At 37.7% G+C, this 17151-nt stretch overlaps 2 protein-coding genes across 4 annotated transcripts; one reads left to right on the top strand and one right to left on the bottom strand.

The window, feature by feature from the left end:
• Positions 1–568: 568 nt before the first annotated feature.
• LOC146579188 (uncharacterized) lies at positions 569–8073 on the top strand. Of its 2 annotated transcripts, XM_085261639.1 has the most exons (12): positions 575–823; positions 1028–1212; positions 2109–2246; positions 3488–3626; positions 3864–4038; positions 4523–4658; positions 5409–5552; positions 5671–5723; positions 5805–5873; positions 6174–6233; positions 6346–6459; positions 6564–8073. In XM_085261639.1, the coding sequence occupies exons 1-12, from the start codon at positions 701–703 to the stop codon at positions 6575–6577; spliced, it is 1350 nt and encodes a 449-aa protein (XP_085117765.1). In that variant the 5' UTR covers positions 575–700; the 3' UTR covers positions 6578–8073. The 2 variants fall into 2 exon arrangements, with proteins under 2 accessions (XP_085117774.1, XP_085117765.1); XM_085261648.1 differs by lacking the exons at positions 6346–6459; positions 6564–8073 and having other exon boundaries at positions 569–823; positions 6113–6233.
• A 1481-nt stretch (positions 8074–9554) lies between these two features.
• LOC146579187 (high affinity immunoglobulin gamma Fc receptor I-like) lies at positions 9555–14412 on the bottom strand. 2 transcript variants are annotated; one of them, XM_085261784.1, is made up of 6 exons: positions 14286–14412; positions 13789–14055; positions 13407–13652; positions 12990–13145; positions 10651–10753; positions 9555–10298 (listed from the first exon to the last, which is right to left on the bottom strand). In XM_085261784.1, the coding sequence occupies exons 1-5, from the start codon at positions 14314–14316 to the stop codon at positions 10692–10694; spliced, it is 762 nt and encodes a 253-aa protein (XP_085117910.1). In that variant the 5' UTR covers positions 14317–14412; the 3' UTR covers positions 9555–10298; positions 10651–10691. The 2 variants fall into 2 exon arrangements, with proteins under 2 accessions (XP_085117910.1, XP_085117901.1); XM_085261775.1 differs by having other exon boundaries at positions 9555–10753.
• Positions 14413–17151: the final 2739 nt, after the last annotated feature.

The raw sequence follows: 17151 nt of genomic DNA, 5'->3' as shown, positions 1-17151 counted from the left end.
AAATGAAAATGGCCTGAAAATCCAGAATCCATTATCTGTATAGAAATGAAATGGAATGTCCTACATAAAGATAAAAAAGAAAGTACTTTAGGACCTACAAGTAATGTGTAGTTGCTGTTTAACATAGTAGTGCACACTGCATCAGACTGCATGATTTAAGAGTAAATCTGCACATAATCACAGCACTATTGTGGGAATAATTAAAGCTTGTAACAGTTGGTGAGTCAGCTTCCTGCAGTGCCAGAATGTTTGGATCGTGGTAGCAGCTGGCACACCCTTCTGCTTCCTTCTCACGTTCAGGAATGGCAGAAGCCACATATCATGTTTCCACTGCTACTCTGTCAAAAACAAGAGAGTGAGAGAGAAAGAAATGTGAACTTTAAAGGTGGGGCTCCTCAATACAATCAGATTGATTAGAGCAAAAAGTTAGTTAACTCTAAGTAAACAGGATCAAGAGAAAAGTCGTGCTTGTACGATGAAGCCTTGACTGAAGAGACAGCCTCCGTTTGTCTGCTCTCAGTTTACAACATAACTGTGTCATAGTTATAGTTGTAAAGGGAGGAGACAAAAGTAGGAGGAGTACTGGGAGAAAAACACGTTGTTTGTTTCATTTCAGAGCCATACATAACTGGGTCAAGGACTTTATTTTACTCTATTTTAAACTTTATTTTAGGGCTACACAGTTTCACTGATCACAACTATGGATATAAACATGCTGCTCCTCGTTCTATTGCTGCTGCTCTTTGGTTCTCAGGCTAACCATTTCTTTGGGACAGTGATGACTTTTACCCCCAAAGACAAGACGCATAATGGCTCTGTCACGGTAGGTGTACCTATACCATTAATGCCAGGACTCTTTAGTTTAGTCTGAAATAGGGGCTCAGAGTTTTACTTATTAATTAAGGAGGATTGAAGTAAAGGCAAATTCACTGACATTCCAAAAGGCTCCTAAAAGCACTGACTTTATTTGAACAGTGCATGGACTCTTTATAATAACACAACAGGTGTTATTGTTACAATATTACAGGTGGCCTTTCACTACAAGCTGAGCTTTCGCTCATGCACCGATCAAGACACGTGGAGCTGTGTCAGCGGTGACTGTGGTACAGAAAGTGTGGAGCTGAGCATTGTGGATGAGGAGGACAAAGAGTGGTGTCAGAGGGAAGGAGTCATGTCTCGGGAGGTTTCCAGCAATGCTGTGTTTCAGCTACGGTCAGTAACACGTCAGATAAAAAAAGAAAGGTTTAATCCTCTGAGGTCTAAATTATCATAGATGATAACTCCAAACCAGCCCCTAATCCTAATTTGAGGCAATCAGATTATGTAACAGAGCTACTTTCATCTCCTCCCGCATTTGCAATGGGTTGCCACACTATTACAGGTAGCACTGCATATTTGATTTTGATTTAATGCCAGATGTCCTGCCAGACACAACACAAAAGGGATTTCTATGTTCTCTCTAGTCTTCCCAATCAGCGTAAGAATTCTAGTTAACAAACATTAAAAACCAAAAACAACAATTAACAATGCATCAAATGTCATGCATCACACCTTAATATATATGAGCCCTTTTTCATTCACAGTGTAGTCTTACCTGACTTGTCTCACCTAAAACATCATCAAAACCTGATTATACTTCATTGCCTGCTATTTCACAAAGATCTATTTACATACATCAATTTGTATTTACAAGATTTTCAGTAAACTTGACCTCTGACCTAGAAGGCCTATGCTCCACCAGGAGTCTACGAGAAAATTGATTGATTTTGACCTCTGACCTTGACCTTGAGTTGATAATTGCAATCATTTGAGACGCCTAGATGACCTCGTTATAAAATTATCACACAGACAAGGTTTTCAGAAAACTTGTACTTTAACCTTGACATTGAGATCAAAGCCATTAAAATTTAAATATATCCCAGATTATTATTAGGTGCACCTTTGCAACATTGAGTGTCTATCAGGTTCCCACCCACCCGCCCGGCAGGTTGATAACAATACCCCATCATTTCTTGTATGAATGAATACTAATTAGTATATGTTGCACAAGTTCTTAGCATAAGTTGCGTATAGAAAATAACCAAATTACCTTCTTTGAAACCCCAAAGATTGGATGGCGGTGACTGGATTCAAACCAAAAACAAGGTGAAGAAATGGAGAGCTCTGACTAACGTGGACCTGAGGACTCGTCTCGACACTAATCAGCCAAACAAGTCACCTCAGACCACCATCCTGCCAGCCCTGCGGTAAGCTTCTTTATTGTTTTAATTGTCATAAACTTACTGTAATGAAGGCAGGAAAGGACCCAAATGCAGACTCATAGGCAGGACGTTAACACAAAAACACAGTTTTATTTGCTGAGTGGAATAAATGATACAAAACTAAACAGGGAAATTTCAGGAATACTGAACTAACAAAGAAACACACGGAGAAGCACACAGCCACGACAGATGAGGGAGAATGCAACACTGGACAGAGGGAAACAGAGGGCTTAAATACACAGTAAAATCATGAGGCAACAGAAAACACATGGGGAACACAGCTGAGACGAATTATACACAACAAGACTGGGAAAACAAAACTAAACACACTGAATAAGGAATGCAAGACTTTCACAATAAAACAGGAAACAAAGGAACACCAGACTGACACATGAGCTTGACAGAGGAGTGGAGGAGAGGGGGCGAGAGGATACATGACGGGCTGGGGAAACATGGATAAACATGGACACGAAGAAAGACCTACAGGACAAAGACACAACAGAGAGCCTAATCATCAAAGACTTAAACAAGGAACATGAGAAACTCGAAACAAGCTAAGACTACTAATGAACAGGAACATAAACCATAATACAAAATATCACCAAAACAAAGAAACTCAAAATGCTGGGTCACAAGGACTCTCTGGAAAGGTTGTCATTCCATCACCGAGTGAACACAGAGAGACAGGCAAACGTTTGCATTCACATTCACACAAATGGCTAATTAATAAATGACATTTAACCTAACCTGCATGTCTTTGGACTGTGGGAGGAAGAGAACCTGCACAGGCACAAGGAGTATAAAATAAAATATGACTTGCATATTATTTTTTTTCACATAAAACCAAGTCAGTAGCAGACAGTGGGGCACCAGCAAAACATTATGGCTACCTAATTTTAAAGGCACTTTTCACCTTTCAACCAGTGCCTCACACGTTTTGGCATTACAGCTTTGCTGTTACAGGATTTTCCATTTTCCAATATTTTTAAAATATGTGGAGATATCAGAGCTCTATCCCGATCTATAACCCTTAAAGAATATCCAGTGACATGGTGAATGTTAACAGGGTTAAATGGGTGATTCTTGACAGTCCTTACATGTATTTTATTTTTGTTTTCCTTGGAGGAAGCCTTGTTGAAACTGCAGTTGTTAAAAACCAAAGTTACAGTGCTGATTTTTGGGTGAGTTTTGTATTTACTGTACTGCATGTGATTCCTATGTGCCAGAGTCCCTTCAAACTGTCAAAGAGTCTTCACCCTGTCGGCCTTTGACCCTGATGGAGACAAGGTTAAATGCAGATTTGGAGACATAGACGCAGATGAGTGTAATCCTTGTACACCACCGTCTGTTCTGACCATCTCACAAGTGAGTTTCACATACACTTACAGCATGATACTACAGTAAAAACTAGTCACAGAAACAGAGAAATGTTGTAAATTATTAATTCTTAGCTCTTCTAGCTGAAGGACTGCTGATGGTAAGCGCTGATAAAATGTCTTTCTTCCATCCATCCGTTTGTCTCTCCACAATTCACAAACATTTCTACCCCTCAAACTCAAACACAATGCCCACTTTTAACAAGTCTTCACCAAACTTGTGCAGGCTTGCACATTGTCATTTAATCCTGTCAGCAGGCAAGATGAAGGTTCATATGCAGTACAGCTGGAAATGGAGGACTTCCCAAAAAAGACTATCATCATCAGTGATTATGGTTTTCAGACAAACATCACTCCCAGCGAGGCTCTCAGCAAAGTACCAATCAGATTTGCTCTGATGGGTAGGTTTTTTTTTTCTTTTTCAAAGCTTTTTACCATTTGAGGATCCTGTTTATTCAAAGTAAAATCAGCACAGGGATGTTATACTCCATAGTGCTGCAAGAAAAGATGAACTCACTCACGGCTGCTCCCTTTATGCCACAGCAGATCATCTTCCTGCATCTCACCCTATACCAGCATTCTCCTCTGTCACACCCACCCTCTGCATGTCCTCCTTCACCACATCCATCAATCTTCTCTGCGGTCCCTCTCTTTTTCTCCTGCCTGACAGCTCTGTGTTCAACATCTATTGCCCAATATGTCCTCTATCCCTCCTCTGCACATGTGCAAATCAACTCTGACTTTCTGTCAGTTTTGGAACCTTACATATCAAACCAGTGTCTTAATTGAGCAACCAAAATTTGATAAACTTCATATCAAGGTTAAATTGCTTGCTACACTACTTTGCTAGCTATCTATTGTAATGACCTAAAAATCTTTTTCCAGTGGACTCTCCTGCACCATCATGCTCAGAGGGAGTCTACCTGCCCAGGTTTCTACCTCCAACCCCAGCCAATGGGGCTCGCATGTACACTAATGACACAGTGAACATTACCATTATGGCAGAGGTGAAAAACACCATGTGAGTAAACACAGAACATATTTGAGTACCATGTTTACCTTACAAAGAAATAAAATTTTTGCACCATTACACGTGTGTTTTTTAAAGGTTTAGTGGTTAGATCCCTCCACTTAATACAAAGGTGGAGCGCCCACGAAGTTAAATCCCAAGAATCAATTAAACAAGCAACAAGTGCTCTCAGAGAGTCTAACTTCCCCAAAACTGAAGGGCTGTACTAACACTTTAACGCTTTATGATGTTTTTATTGCAATATGATGATGTCACCCTGTTATTGAGTCATTGCAACATTCAATTGAAAAAAATGAAAAGATATGGTTTCTTGAAATTTGACCTTTGACCTTGAGTGCTGAAATTGAAGGTCAAGGTCAGTGTTGTGAAGTTCGAAGAAAATAAATTAACATTACATTACAAAATTGTGGCTAATATAAAATTTGTTTGTTTGTTTTTACAGATTTTCAAATTTAGTGTGACCTTGACCCAGTTTTGACCCAAATTAAATCAGCTGTTTTTGGTATCTACCATCACACAAAATTGGAAAATTATATCTTCAAAACTGTGGATGCTAGAATTCTAACAAACAGACAAACAAACTGAAACAATTAAATACTCCCTTCATTTGAGGCAGAATAAATATAGTACTACCTTATATTGTTGTTTTTGGGTTATTGGTATTTAGGGTTTATCTTTGTCTTTTTATTTCTATATCTGATACTTTTCAGCATCAATCTCTCCTTTGTGTGTGTTTTTAAGGGTTTTAAAGCTTTTGTTCAGTGGACCGCACAATGTTGTAAAACACAATGAATCACATGGAGAATTTATCCTGACTTGGACGCCATCTGAGAATCAAGATGGAGAAGATCATCCCGTCTGCTTCTTAGTCCAGGCAGAGAAAGGGTCAGTGTGGGATTTGGATCCATTAATAATAATAAGTGAAAAGCACATCATACAGTAAATACACGAGGACTGGAATATTTAAAATTTATGTTTTTGTACTATTTCAATTGTTCATCAGTGCAGCCAAATATCAGTCTGAGCTACGATGTGTGATTGTGAGCTATCGCACAGGTGAGCACACTCACATTATGTTTTTCCCTTCATTGCTTTTCACGATCAATTATTTTTACATGTTTATTATCATGTTTTCAGAACCAGTCATCACAACATCTATGCCAACAACCGTTCTGCCTTCAACTACTCCAGCGAGCACGACTACTGGTGCGTCAAACACAGAGAGCATTAATATTGTGTTAAAGTCCTGCATCACTGACGTCTGGTTATTGTAACATGTTATTACCATTAGTGGCGTTCAGTTATCAAATGCATTTTTTTTGTGTAATTCTACTAGGAGTGATCAAAACAAAGATGTTTGTTGTGCCCAACAAGACAGAGCCATTCAGCCATCACTAGCTGTAGCTGCAAAATAATGCATGTTTTTCTCCTTGGTGGTGGTGCAGGACTGGAACGAATCTGAATGTGGCCATTTTCCCACCATGTCGATATGTTTGTCTTTAACAGTAACCGAAACAGAAACACTGAGCATATCAACTATGGTGGCAGATGAGCCCAAAGCATCAGGTAACTATGAATACTTTTAATGGGTTGAAAATGTGCAGCCAGGGTATAAAATGAATGAATACAATGTACTTGATTACTTCAGCTATTCTCCTTCTGCCATGCATACATGCAGGTGATGACAGCAGTCGTGCTGGCAAAATTGCTGGTGCTGTGTGTGGGGCTGTAGGTGTTGCAGCGACCGTTGGCATTGTGGTCTGGGTGGTGAGAGGAAGTCCACACGCGTTCTGTGAGTCAAAAGTTCTCCTGTTTCTTAACTTTAACTTTTATTTTGGCTTAAAAACAACAGTGTAAAGTCAGTCGTTCAACAGTATTTTTTCTTTATTTTTACAGATAAAGTAGTCTAATGGAAGAAGAAAGAGATTAAGGAAAAACAAAACTGGCTATAAAATCTAGAGAACTTGGGAAAAGGATATCACAAACGTTGTTACTGCACATTTTTTTTCTGAGTAAATAATCACATTTCTACTTATGTATATACTATATGATATAGATGCATATTGTTTACTGATGAAGAATCGCACCATCGTGTCAATCTCCAGTGTACTGATATTAGTCTTTGGCTCTATCTGGTGGTGGAATGATGGCATGACATACATGTACAGAGTTGTAAATAAAAGCTACAGAGAGCAGCTTTTAGATGTGTGTATTTCATCCTTTAACATCTTACAGACTTAAATGTAAACATACAAATGAGGCAGGTTTAATATGTACAGAGAAAATGGTTGGAAGTAAGGCACTGAGGTTTGAAGCCTGAAAAGAAAAAAGAAAAGTTCTTATAATGCACCTTTCTGCTACAACTGAGCACTAAAAGCACTTTAGTTCTGTTGCTTTATTGTTTATGTTTTGTGATCTGGATGGTGAAGGAAAGTCAGGGCTGTTAGGGCTGACAAACACATCTTTTAACCCTGTGAGGTGGAAATCAGTGCCGGTGATAACAATAAACCTAATATGACCAGAATCTCATCATTTAGACAAACACAAAACAGCCATTATCTTTCTCTTAAAATGTAAATAGTTTTTGAATGTTTGTCACTTTAGATTTTTTTTTTTGAGTGCATACAAACTATAGGGGTTTGCTCATCTGCCTTCACATGCATACAAACTACAGTGACATCTCATTCTTTAGTCATAGGGCTTCAACTCTTCTGGGAAGGCTTTCCACAAAGTTTAGTAATGTAAGAGTTTTTGATCATTATTCCAGAAGTGGATTTGTGAGATCAAAAACTAATGTTTGATAAGAAGGCCTGGTTCACTTAACTCTAATTCATCCCAAAGGTGTTTTCTAAGAGGCTGATGTCAGGACTCATCCATGTATTTATGGAGCTTGGTTTGTGCTCTGCTGCAAGTCATGTTGGAACAGGAAGTGGCCATAGCCAAACTGTTCTGACAAGGTTGGAAACTTAAAATGGAAACAGCTCTAGAATCCATTGGCAATGTGCTTTTTGCCACTGCATCCAGTTACGTTCCAATACATCTCTAGATAGATAGATAGATAGATAGATAGATAGATAGATAGACTTTGCTTATAGGTGGTAACCCAAACCCCACTGTGCCAGTGTGTGTGTGTGTTTGTGTGTGTATTTTATTCATTTCTATGTTTAACATTAAATGTCTGTACTATTAAATCATTTGGATTGCTTGTATTAAGAGAAAACCAGCAGATGGTGCTAATTCTATTGGTTACCTCTGGCCAAGCTGTAATTCACATTCTTTGCTGGAGCAAGTTTGACATTTGATTTGTTCTGAGAATGAGTGCGATTTAGTGAGTCTTTTATAAGAATATGAGAATGTAGATTAAAAGTGTATCACACAACAGAAACCTAAGAGTGTTTCATATTAGCGTTTTTGCAAATCTGGCCAAATTTTTCCACAGGAAGTGGTTTCAGTCAGACAGACTTGCCCGTGGTTTACATTTGTATTCGGCACAATGCAGCTGTGATTGTGTTGACCAAGACATATTGTTATATAAAATAACAAAAAAAAAGAACTAAATTACCTCTATTTTTCTGTCTTTACTTCATTCATCGTCAATTCCCCCTCCTCTTTCCCTTCTTATGTACAAAATGTTGGAGAATATTTAAATAATTTGTAATGTGAAGACTTTGTAAAGATTCACTATGATTTACACAGCAGTGCACTCCATGACAGTGACATCAGTACTTATTCAGGGTCAGAAACCTCTGGTTCAGTGTTTGAGATAGGTCCTATTGTTCCCACCACAGAACACAACAGAGAGCAGCTTTACTCAGAAACCAGACCACAGGATTTTCCAGCCACACAGCAGAAAACTAAATATAGGTCAAACAAGTTTACCTGTCAAAACAAGCACTTATACTCGTTTGCATTTTTTTGTTTTTTTGTTCCATTTTTTAAATCGTTTTTGCCATTTTAAACTGCACATGCTTTCAGTATAACTGCTGAGCTGTTTGTGTTGTGGGTTTTTAAACTGGCACAGTGTCCTGTGTCTTCTCAGAAATTACACTCCCCTAGATTGAATACACTCAATTTAACCACAGCTGACCCATATTGGCTGAAAGAGCTGATGGAGCAATAATCATTGCATTTCTCTGTTTGCAATTTAAAGAAATATTATTAATTTTGAGTAAAGTTTTGAGCCCATGCTGTACGGAGATGAAAGTGTGGACAAAAACAACAAGAGACAGCCGTACAAAAGCTGATGAAAATAAAACCACAAACACTTCGCCGAGCACTGAAGGCCCCTACACTTCCTTTTCACACACAGCGATTATGCATTTCACATCCTCTGTAATCTAACAGTTTGATATTTTTTCAACAAACATTCTTGCTCTTATGAAAACAGAGGAAAATTGTCACAAAAGGTCAAAAGCGTCACACGTCAAAAATAGCAGATAGCAGCCATGTCTGGGACTTTTACTATGGGCTCCATGTCAACAGAAATGTCACAGCATGCTTTACACCTCACTGCTTATTACTGATTTATGACTGAGTGGAAACTTGACTAAAGCCACCTGTGGCCAATAAAAGAACTGGCCAGTTTTGCTCTTATGTGTCTCTTCATATTTCTGCTCTCCTACTGTCCCCTCCCACACCACAACAGGAAGGAACTGAGCAAAGTGAACAGCCTTTGTTGAGCAACAAAACACAGAACCCGGGAAAGCTTACTAACATTTATTCAGTCCTAAGATTTCTGTGATTTTAAGAAAAGTCACTCGGCAGGGTTGATAATGTGATCGGAGAAACTGGTCATGAAAACCTTAATAGTGAGAAAAAACAAAAGAACCACTCCAGACGAACCAACAACACAAGAATGAATCAGAGGCATCTCTTCATGTCCAGACATGAAATTTATTTTTAAAATATATTTATTCTTGCTATGAAATTAAGAATTCAACTAAAACAATTTTTAAAAAATCGGTTAAATCTGTACAAAAAGATCATAATAGGTGAAAAACTATTGACAAGAACCTAACATATCAAATATTAATTCAAAACCTTACCACTGTTTTAAAATAAACCAAAAACAAAAATTTGATTAAAAAAATCTCCTTACAGGAATAAAAACTAAGACACATCTTTGTCTCCTCTAAACACACACTTGCACTTTCTGTTTTTTAAACTCCTAACATTCAACAGGTCTCTGGTGACCCATCTAGGGTTATTAACCCACGGTTTGTTTTAGCTAGATGCTAAAAAAGTAAATTAAGTATGCATTGTTTTGCACTCTGGTTATTCATTTTTGGTTTTCCAAACAGATAAAAATTCCATTCAAATGAGTGGATGTTAACTGAATTCAAACCTTTCTCTCTGAGCCTAACTCATCAATAGTCCCCAATGACCGGGTGTCATACATCGAAGCAGGTGAACCATCGCCTCAACCTGTCGTGGTGTTGGCGTCACATACAGATGATGTTATGGGTCTTTTGTCCACATTGCTATTAAGTGGTCCTTTTAATGGAAAATGATTAAAGTCGATTAGAGCCACATCAGGTCGACCTGAGATACTGTTGAAAGGGCTATAAGTGGTAAGATATGAAGAAAGATTGCGCAGCAGGCACACGCAGTGGCATCAGGACAGGAAAAACCCTTTGAGATAAAAACCAAGGTTTATACTCGAGTGTTAGTGAACATGAAGTCGTATTAAAACATTATCCTGATATTCAGATAGTAACTACTGTTTTCCTGATAAACAAAGTAAACAACATGGTGATGGGCTTGCACACACACAATAACAATGCAAAACATGAAATACTGTGGCAGAATACAGCAAGACAATAACATTAGTTATTAGAAGACTCAGTTTGTAGAAGTGTTACAAACAGACCACTTGCGCAGGCCTCAGCTCTTTTTTTTTGAATGACACTACGGTCCCCGTTGGCCCTGCACAGATAAATGCTGGCAAATGTCAACTGAAAGCTGGTGAAAAATGAATACCCACGTTCAGGACACCCCGTGGTACATGTTCATCAGCTTGTTTGGTTAAACAACCATTTCCATGATGACATGATCCGTGCTCATTCTCTTCACAGCATTCTGAGCTGCTGTGAAGAAAAAACAAACAGAACAGCAACATGAATTCTTGCAGCTTTTGTCTTAACAGTCGTCAGCAAACAGCAGTAAAAGGTTTTTAATCAGATCAAGATTGCCTCATTTTTCTAGAAGTAACTTGTTTGTCAAAGGTCACCTGCAATACCACATTGTAACTTTGGAATTTACCTGCAAACCTCAATAACCTCAGCAGCTGGTGTCAAAACACAGTTCACCAGAAAAAACATGGCTGCTTTATAATAACGTGGCACCTAAAGAACAGACTTTTTTCTACCAATAACATCTATTGCTCATGAGCACAGTATAAAAAAATGGACATGACCACCGTGAGATCAACCAATGATTTATAAAGTCTCATTATGAAAGCTCAAATTCACACTTTTGTAGCACCATTTGAAACCAGATTATTAGTTCTTATAACCAAGAATTATGTTGTGGAGGCCGTCCACCTTCAGTTAATACTGTAAAATGATAAAGCCAGACAGGAAATACAATTTAAAAATTTAAAAATTTAAAGTTAAAGCCCTCCGGCAACCATTAAAACATGTATAATGTGAAAACGAACATACAAATGTTATATTTGACATAAGAAAACGAACATATCTACTTTCCTTTATCTCTATTTCCAACTTCACACACAGCAACACCCACACACACACATATATAGTCAATATATCGTAGAGTGAACTACAAATACAGCATTAGGTGAGCAGATTTTAAGGAGTATTATCCATTGCCATCATATCAACAAAAGGAGGATGACATTACACAGTTAGGCATGGATGATTTGATTATTTGATGTAAGCGCTGAAACCAAACAGTTTCCAAAAGCCTCCCTTTTATGAATTCTAAAATTGTGCATTAATGTAAATGGACTGGTTCTTATATAGTGCTTTTCTAGTCTAATTGAGCACTCAAGGTGCTTTATACAAATAATTCATTCACCCAATCACTTTTTCCAAGCTGTTAGCCTATCTAACATTCATACACAGTCACACTCGATGGATGCATCGGAGAGCAACATGGGGTTAGCATCTTGCTCAAGGATATTTGGCATGCAGACTTGGGGGAAGCCAAGAATCGAACCACGAACCTTCCAATCAGTAGATGACCAGCTCTACCGCTACAGCCACTTTTATGAAGACTTTTATGAATTGAATTTGAATTAGTGGCCAAATTATATGTACAGTACAGTGAAAAAAAAGGATTTGCATTCCATTTTCAATGCTTTTCTTTCTTTTACTGATATTTGTCACACTTAAATGTTTCAGAGCTAATAGTTACTTGGCAGTAAGGGCGGAATCAAACATTTGGCAGTGAGCCTGTGACATTGCTGTGGAGAAATTTTGTGTGCATATATATATATATATATATATATATATATATATATATATATATATATATATATATATATATATATATATATATAAGCTTAATCTGATGGCTGGGCCTTCTGGTAGAGAGGAGAATTCATGGTTCCATCAATTATGGTAAGATGTCCGGGTCTTGAAGCAGCAAAGTTGTCCCAGACTATCACACTACCACCACCTTGTTTGACTGATGGCATGATGATCTTCTTATGCTGAGAAAAGGTGAGATGAGAAAACCTTCCAAAAACTTTGGTCTTGTGAGTCCAGAAATTATTTTGCCAAAGGTTTTGGGGATCATCGAGATGTTTTTGACACTGTGAGATGAGCCTTTCTTTTTGGTTAGCAGTGATTTACTTAGAACTCTCCCATGAATACAATTTGTATCCATTCTCTTATTGTTGAATCATGAATTCTGACTTTTACTGAACCAAGTGAAGGCTGCAGTTCTTTAGATGGTGTTTTGTGACCTCGCTTGCGGTGTTCCTGTAGATTGTGGCATGATCTGTTGCTTTTTGTAATCTTTAGGCTGATTCACTTTGTCACAAAGGTTCTGTTTAAGGAAATTCTTAAAATGAACAGGTTTGGATACATTGGACTATTATTTTCTTAATGATTTGATGCATGTCACTGTGCCAAATATGCAAAAAAAAATGAAGACAACAAAATAATCAACAATAGATGACATATCTATTTTATGTAACATTCTATTTTCAGACAACAGTTTTGATTAACAGAAATTGTCACTGACAACAAACAAAAGCCTCAAGAAAACAGTTTACTAGCAGATAGCACATGTTGTTGTTGTTATAACCCAATCTGATAAGAAATACCTCTTACACACTTGCAGGGTTTACTTTACCTCTCCTCCTGTCTCGGTATATAAGCCCCAGTAGAACAGTGGACACCAGGTAAGGCGTTCCCACCAACAGGTGAAATACTAGTCTTAAGACAGAAAAAGAGCAGGGAGCGGCCGGTTCAGCTGCAGATGTAGATGAAGGAAACTCCTGAGATGAAGCTGTAAAGAGATGAACATGGAAATTATACATTTAAATGCTTTATTAAATACATGTTTTCTTTAATTGTGTCTTTTTTAGGGGTAGAATGTTTTTCTCTCTTCATCATTTGCAGATGTACAAAACACAGACAAATATGCAAATTTTGGAGATTTAGATATAATTCCTCTAACAGCCATTTTTTTAAATTTCTTTTTTCTTAAAATGCTTAAAATTTTTAAATTGCTCAACATTGTGTATGTGATGGGATTTTTGTTGCTCACCATCAACTGCCAGCCAGCTGCCTAGTGATTCTTCACCTCCTGAAATGCTGCATTTATAGAGTCCTTCATCAGATTTAGAAACCCTTTTAATGGTGATTTCTCCTGTGGAGTTCCTTTTGATGCAGTGGCCATCTTTATAGAAATCAAAAAACTGGTTGAAGGACTTTGTCTCAGGTGTACAATGCAGTGTTACAGTGGCTCCCTCGGACACAGGAAGGGCAGGACTCTCCAAAATCAGAGGCTGATCTTTGGAAAATGCAGAAAATCAAGATTTGTCATTTTTATAGGTTTTTTTTGCTTCGTTTCTAAATGATCTGCCTTAATAAGTGTGACTTTAAGTTTAAATGTTGCATAGCAGAACTTAACGTAGTGTTATTCATACCAGTAATGGTAATGTTGACCACATTGCTCTGCTCCCCACTGACAGACTCACACCAGTACACACCGCTGTCTGGTGGGTAGGTTTGTCCGATGATGCAAGTCGAACCCGAGGAGGCATAGCCCCAGCCAGAGGAGCAGGGTCTGGTCCCCCCTGCGAGCGTTTTCCTCTTCACTTTCCAACCAGTGTTGTTCAACTGTTCGCCACAGCTCAAAGAGATGTTGTCATACCTGAAGAACTGAGACCTGTCAGGGTTGACCTGAAGACAGGCTGTAGGGAAGGAAGGGAGAGAGAAGGAGACAAGAAAAGGGTGAAAATTAAAAAAACAAACCAAAAAACAACAACCAAAAAAAAAACCAGAATGAAAATAATTTATTAAGGACCGAATAAAAGCAGTGTTTAAGAAATAACAGTGTAAGCAGGGATAATGATGGATTATAAGAAAAAAAAATTGTACAAAATTGTTCAAAATATCCTTAAATGTTGAATTTTGTACTCACTCAGCATCAGGCAGAATGGTGTTAACTGCATCCTGTGTCAACACCAACTAACAGAAAAACAGACGCTGATCTCTCACTTCCTGAAGATTTTGGTAGGCGTGGTTGTTTTGTTTGATGGCAGCTGCTGCGGGAAACACATCGAAATGTGTTTGCTCATCAACAGTTATCATGGCATGCGACTGATTTGATTAATGCAACTGACCTGCTTACTAAATGCATCGATTTTATTTCGGGGAAAGTACACCAAACTATAAAACAACCCAAGAAGTTGCCTATGCAAGTAATGCAATCATATATCAACAGTATCATCTGTTTTAATGCATATAAATGCTGGTTCCATTACTTGATTTGATCTCCCTTACACCAATTTATCTTTTTTACAAGATGCGAGCAGCCACCTTAACCCTTAAATGTGTAAGTGGGTCAAAAATGATCCTCCGATAGGTATCATAAGTTTCCTAGAAACAAAGGTCGTAAACAGAGATGGGTAACGCGTTACTGTAATCTGATTACTTTTTTCAAGTAACGAGTAAAGTAAGGGATTACTATTGCAAAAACGGTAATTAGATTACCGTTACTTTCCCGTAGGAACGCTGCGTTACTGCGTTACTAAAACCGTGATTTTTTGCGAGAATGTCTCACGACAGTGACATCAGCAAGTGCGCGTTAGTGACAACAGCTGTCTGCAGATCAACAATGGATCACATATCGATTGTGGGAGAGAGTATGAGCGTTCAGCGTTTAAAGCGTGGAAGTACTGACCTTACTTTGAGTTTGATTCCATAAAAAGTGACAAAAACATTAGCGTCCATCGTGCGTGGGAAGAAAACTTCTTTTTACAGCGAAAAAAACCCCTAAACTTCCAAGCAAGCACCGAGTGCGCCATGACGTAATGGGAAACTCACAGAGAAAGTCGTGGATTCTTCAACTGACCGCGGCACACCTGCACCAGGGTAAACCTCCGCCTACCGCAGTCCTGCTATACAGGTGAAAATAGAGCAACAGCACCGATGAGTCTTTGACTTTATTTATTTTCTGCTGTGTTTTACTTGCATCTATTTGAAAGAGTGAGTGTAAACACAAAAAATATTTTATTTTATGTACTGGAATGTGCAGAAAATAGCTTTAAATGTTAAACTAATTTATTCAAGTCAGAGAATGTTGCATATAATTAAATTTTTGCTTGATGCATAAAGTTAAAAGATTAAAACTGATAAAACAAGTTAAAAAAAGAGACTTTTCCATTTGATTACATTTTGTATGATGGATTATGCAGAAAAAGTAGAATTGGGCTGAAAGATCTATCGCTTTATCACCTATTCAGGTTGTAAATCGTGTTTTTAAAAAGTAACTCAGTAACTAAGTAATTAATTACTTTTGAAAATAAGTAATCAGTAAAGTAACAGGATTACTTTTTTGGGGAAGTAATCAGTAATTAGTTACTGATTACTTTTTTCAAGTAACTTGACCAACACTGGTCGTAAAGTTGTAAAGTAAAGTAAACAGTATGTGTGTAGTGATTGTAGCTCGAAACAGGTAGTTTGTCACAATTTAAACAGCGAGCAGATAAGGCAAGAAAACAGCAATGTTTGACTAACTTATTTAAAAATGTAGAGTCCAGTCACTCGTGGATCTAAGAGTTAATATCAGCTGCTGATTTGTGGGCTGATTTATGAGCTACTAGTGATGGGATTTCTGGCTCTTTTTACAGAACCGGCTCTTTCGGCTCCCAACCAGCTCTCCAGGTTGTTTTGTTGCTTTAATTTATTTATTATTAACAACAATTAAAAATTATGCACAAAAGGAATTACTAATGTAAAAAAAGTGGTTTTATTTATATATGTTTATATATAAATATATGTGGTGGCCCTAGAGACAAAGCACATACAAACACATTTCTAGCGTTAACTGAACTTCCAAAACAGAGCTACCTAGATCACTTAAATTACACAATTGAAAGCATATGTGTATTGTTTGTGTATTTATACACAAGCACTCATATATATTCAGATAATTTAAAAAAAAAACTGTTACTACCACACACCAAATCCGGTCGTTGGTACTTGCTGGCTTGTGTAGCCACTAGGTAATAAAAGCTCAACACTGTCCCTAGCATTCTGGAGCACTTCTGTTTGGTTTTGTACGTGCTTCGGAGTTTGTCCTTGCTTCTGAGTTTTTACGTGCTTTGGGGTTTGTACGTGCCGTAAATATACTTTAAATATACTTTTATTTATTCACTCCACATAAAATGTAATAAATAAATCATATAATAATAAAAACCAACTATTTCCATTTCAACTTTTAACTATTTAAATTTTCAGCTTTTTCCTTTTAAACAAATTTAAAGTGAAACAACATAAAACACTGCAAACCACAACACAATTAAATATAAATTAAAATATGAAAACAAAAAGAAGATGCATATTCTCTGTCATATGGGCCTGCATGAATAAACTTTCTGAATCCTTTATCATCCGCAACTGAAAATAGTTGTGAATGATTACTACACCTTTCTAACGTGACGTTGTTGTCTCTGGCTCTCTTTCCCTCCTGCTCTGGTCCTGTGTTACTGTGAGTGTAACTACCGCCCCTCTTCCCAGCGCAAAGCACAAGTCCTGTGCGGAGTGAAGCTAAAAAAAGGGAGAGAGAGGGAGAGAGAAAGAAAAAAGAAAAAAAAACCTTGTGTCGTTCACTTCAAAGAGTCGGCTCTAGGAGCCATTTCGTTCGCGACCGACACATCACTATTAGCAACCATTCTGAAGCACTAGTTTTAGCATTGCAGCTTTTCTTTGAGCTAAAAGTATCCAAAGATTGAATGCTCTGTTGTTACTAATGCTTGCCAGTGAGATGCATGCATAAACAACAG

The sequence above is a fragment of the Mchenga conophoros genome, linkage group LG3 (genome assembly GCF_057382185.1).
Source record: "Mchenga conophoros isolate Kocher_MC1m ecotype Shallow Benthic linkage group LG3, M_conophoros_male_GT1.1, whole genome shotgun sequence".
NCBI classification, from domain to species: Eukaryota; Metazoa; Chordata; class Actinopteri; order Cichliformes; family Cichlidae; genus Mchenga; species Mchenga conophoros.
The sequence above is the reverse complement of the archived record's forward strand: the minus strand, read 5'-3'. Positions and strand labels throughout refer to the sequence as shown.

Coding starts and splice junctions, on each gene's coding strand:
- LOC146579187 (XM_085261775.1), bottom strand. CDS start 14,316: ATGCAGTTAACACCATTCTGCCTGATGCTGA. Junction 13,653..13,788: donor GGTCAACATTACCATTACTG/GTATGAATAACA, acceptor CATTTTCCAAAG/ATCAGCCTCTGATTTTGGAG. Junction 10,754..12,989: donor ATACCGAGACAGGAGGAGAG/GTAAAGTAAACC, acceptor TTTTCTTCACAG/CAGCTCAGAATGCTGTGAAG.
- LOC146579188 (XM_085261639.1), top strand. CDS start 701: ATGGATATAAACATGCTGCTCCTCGTTCTATTGCTGCTGCTCTTTGGT. Junction 3,627..3,863: donor CTGTTCTGACCATCTCACAA/GTGAGTTTCACA, acceptor AAACTTGTGCAG/GCTTGCACATTGTCATTTAA. Junction 5,874..6,173: donor TCCAGCGAGCACGACTACTG/GTGCGTCAAACA, acceptor TGTCTTTAACAG/TAACCGAAACAGAAACACTG.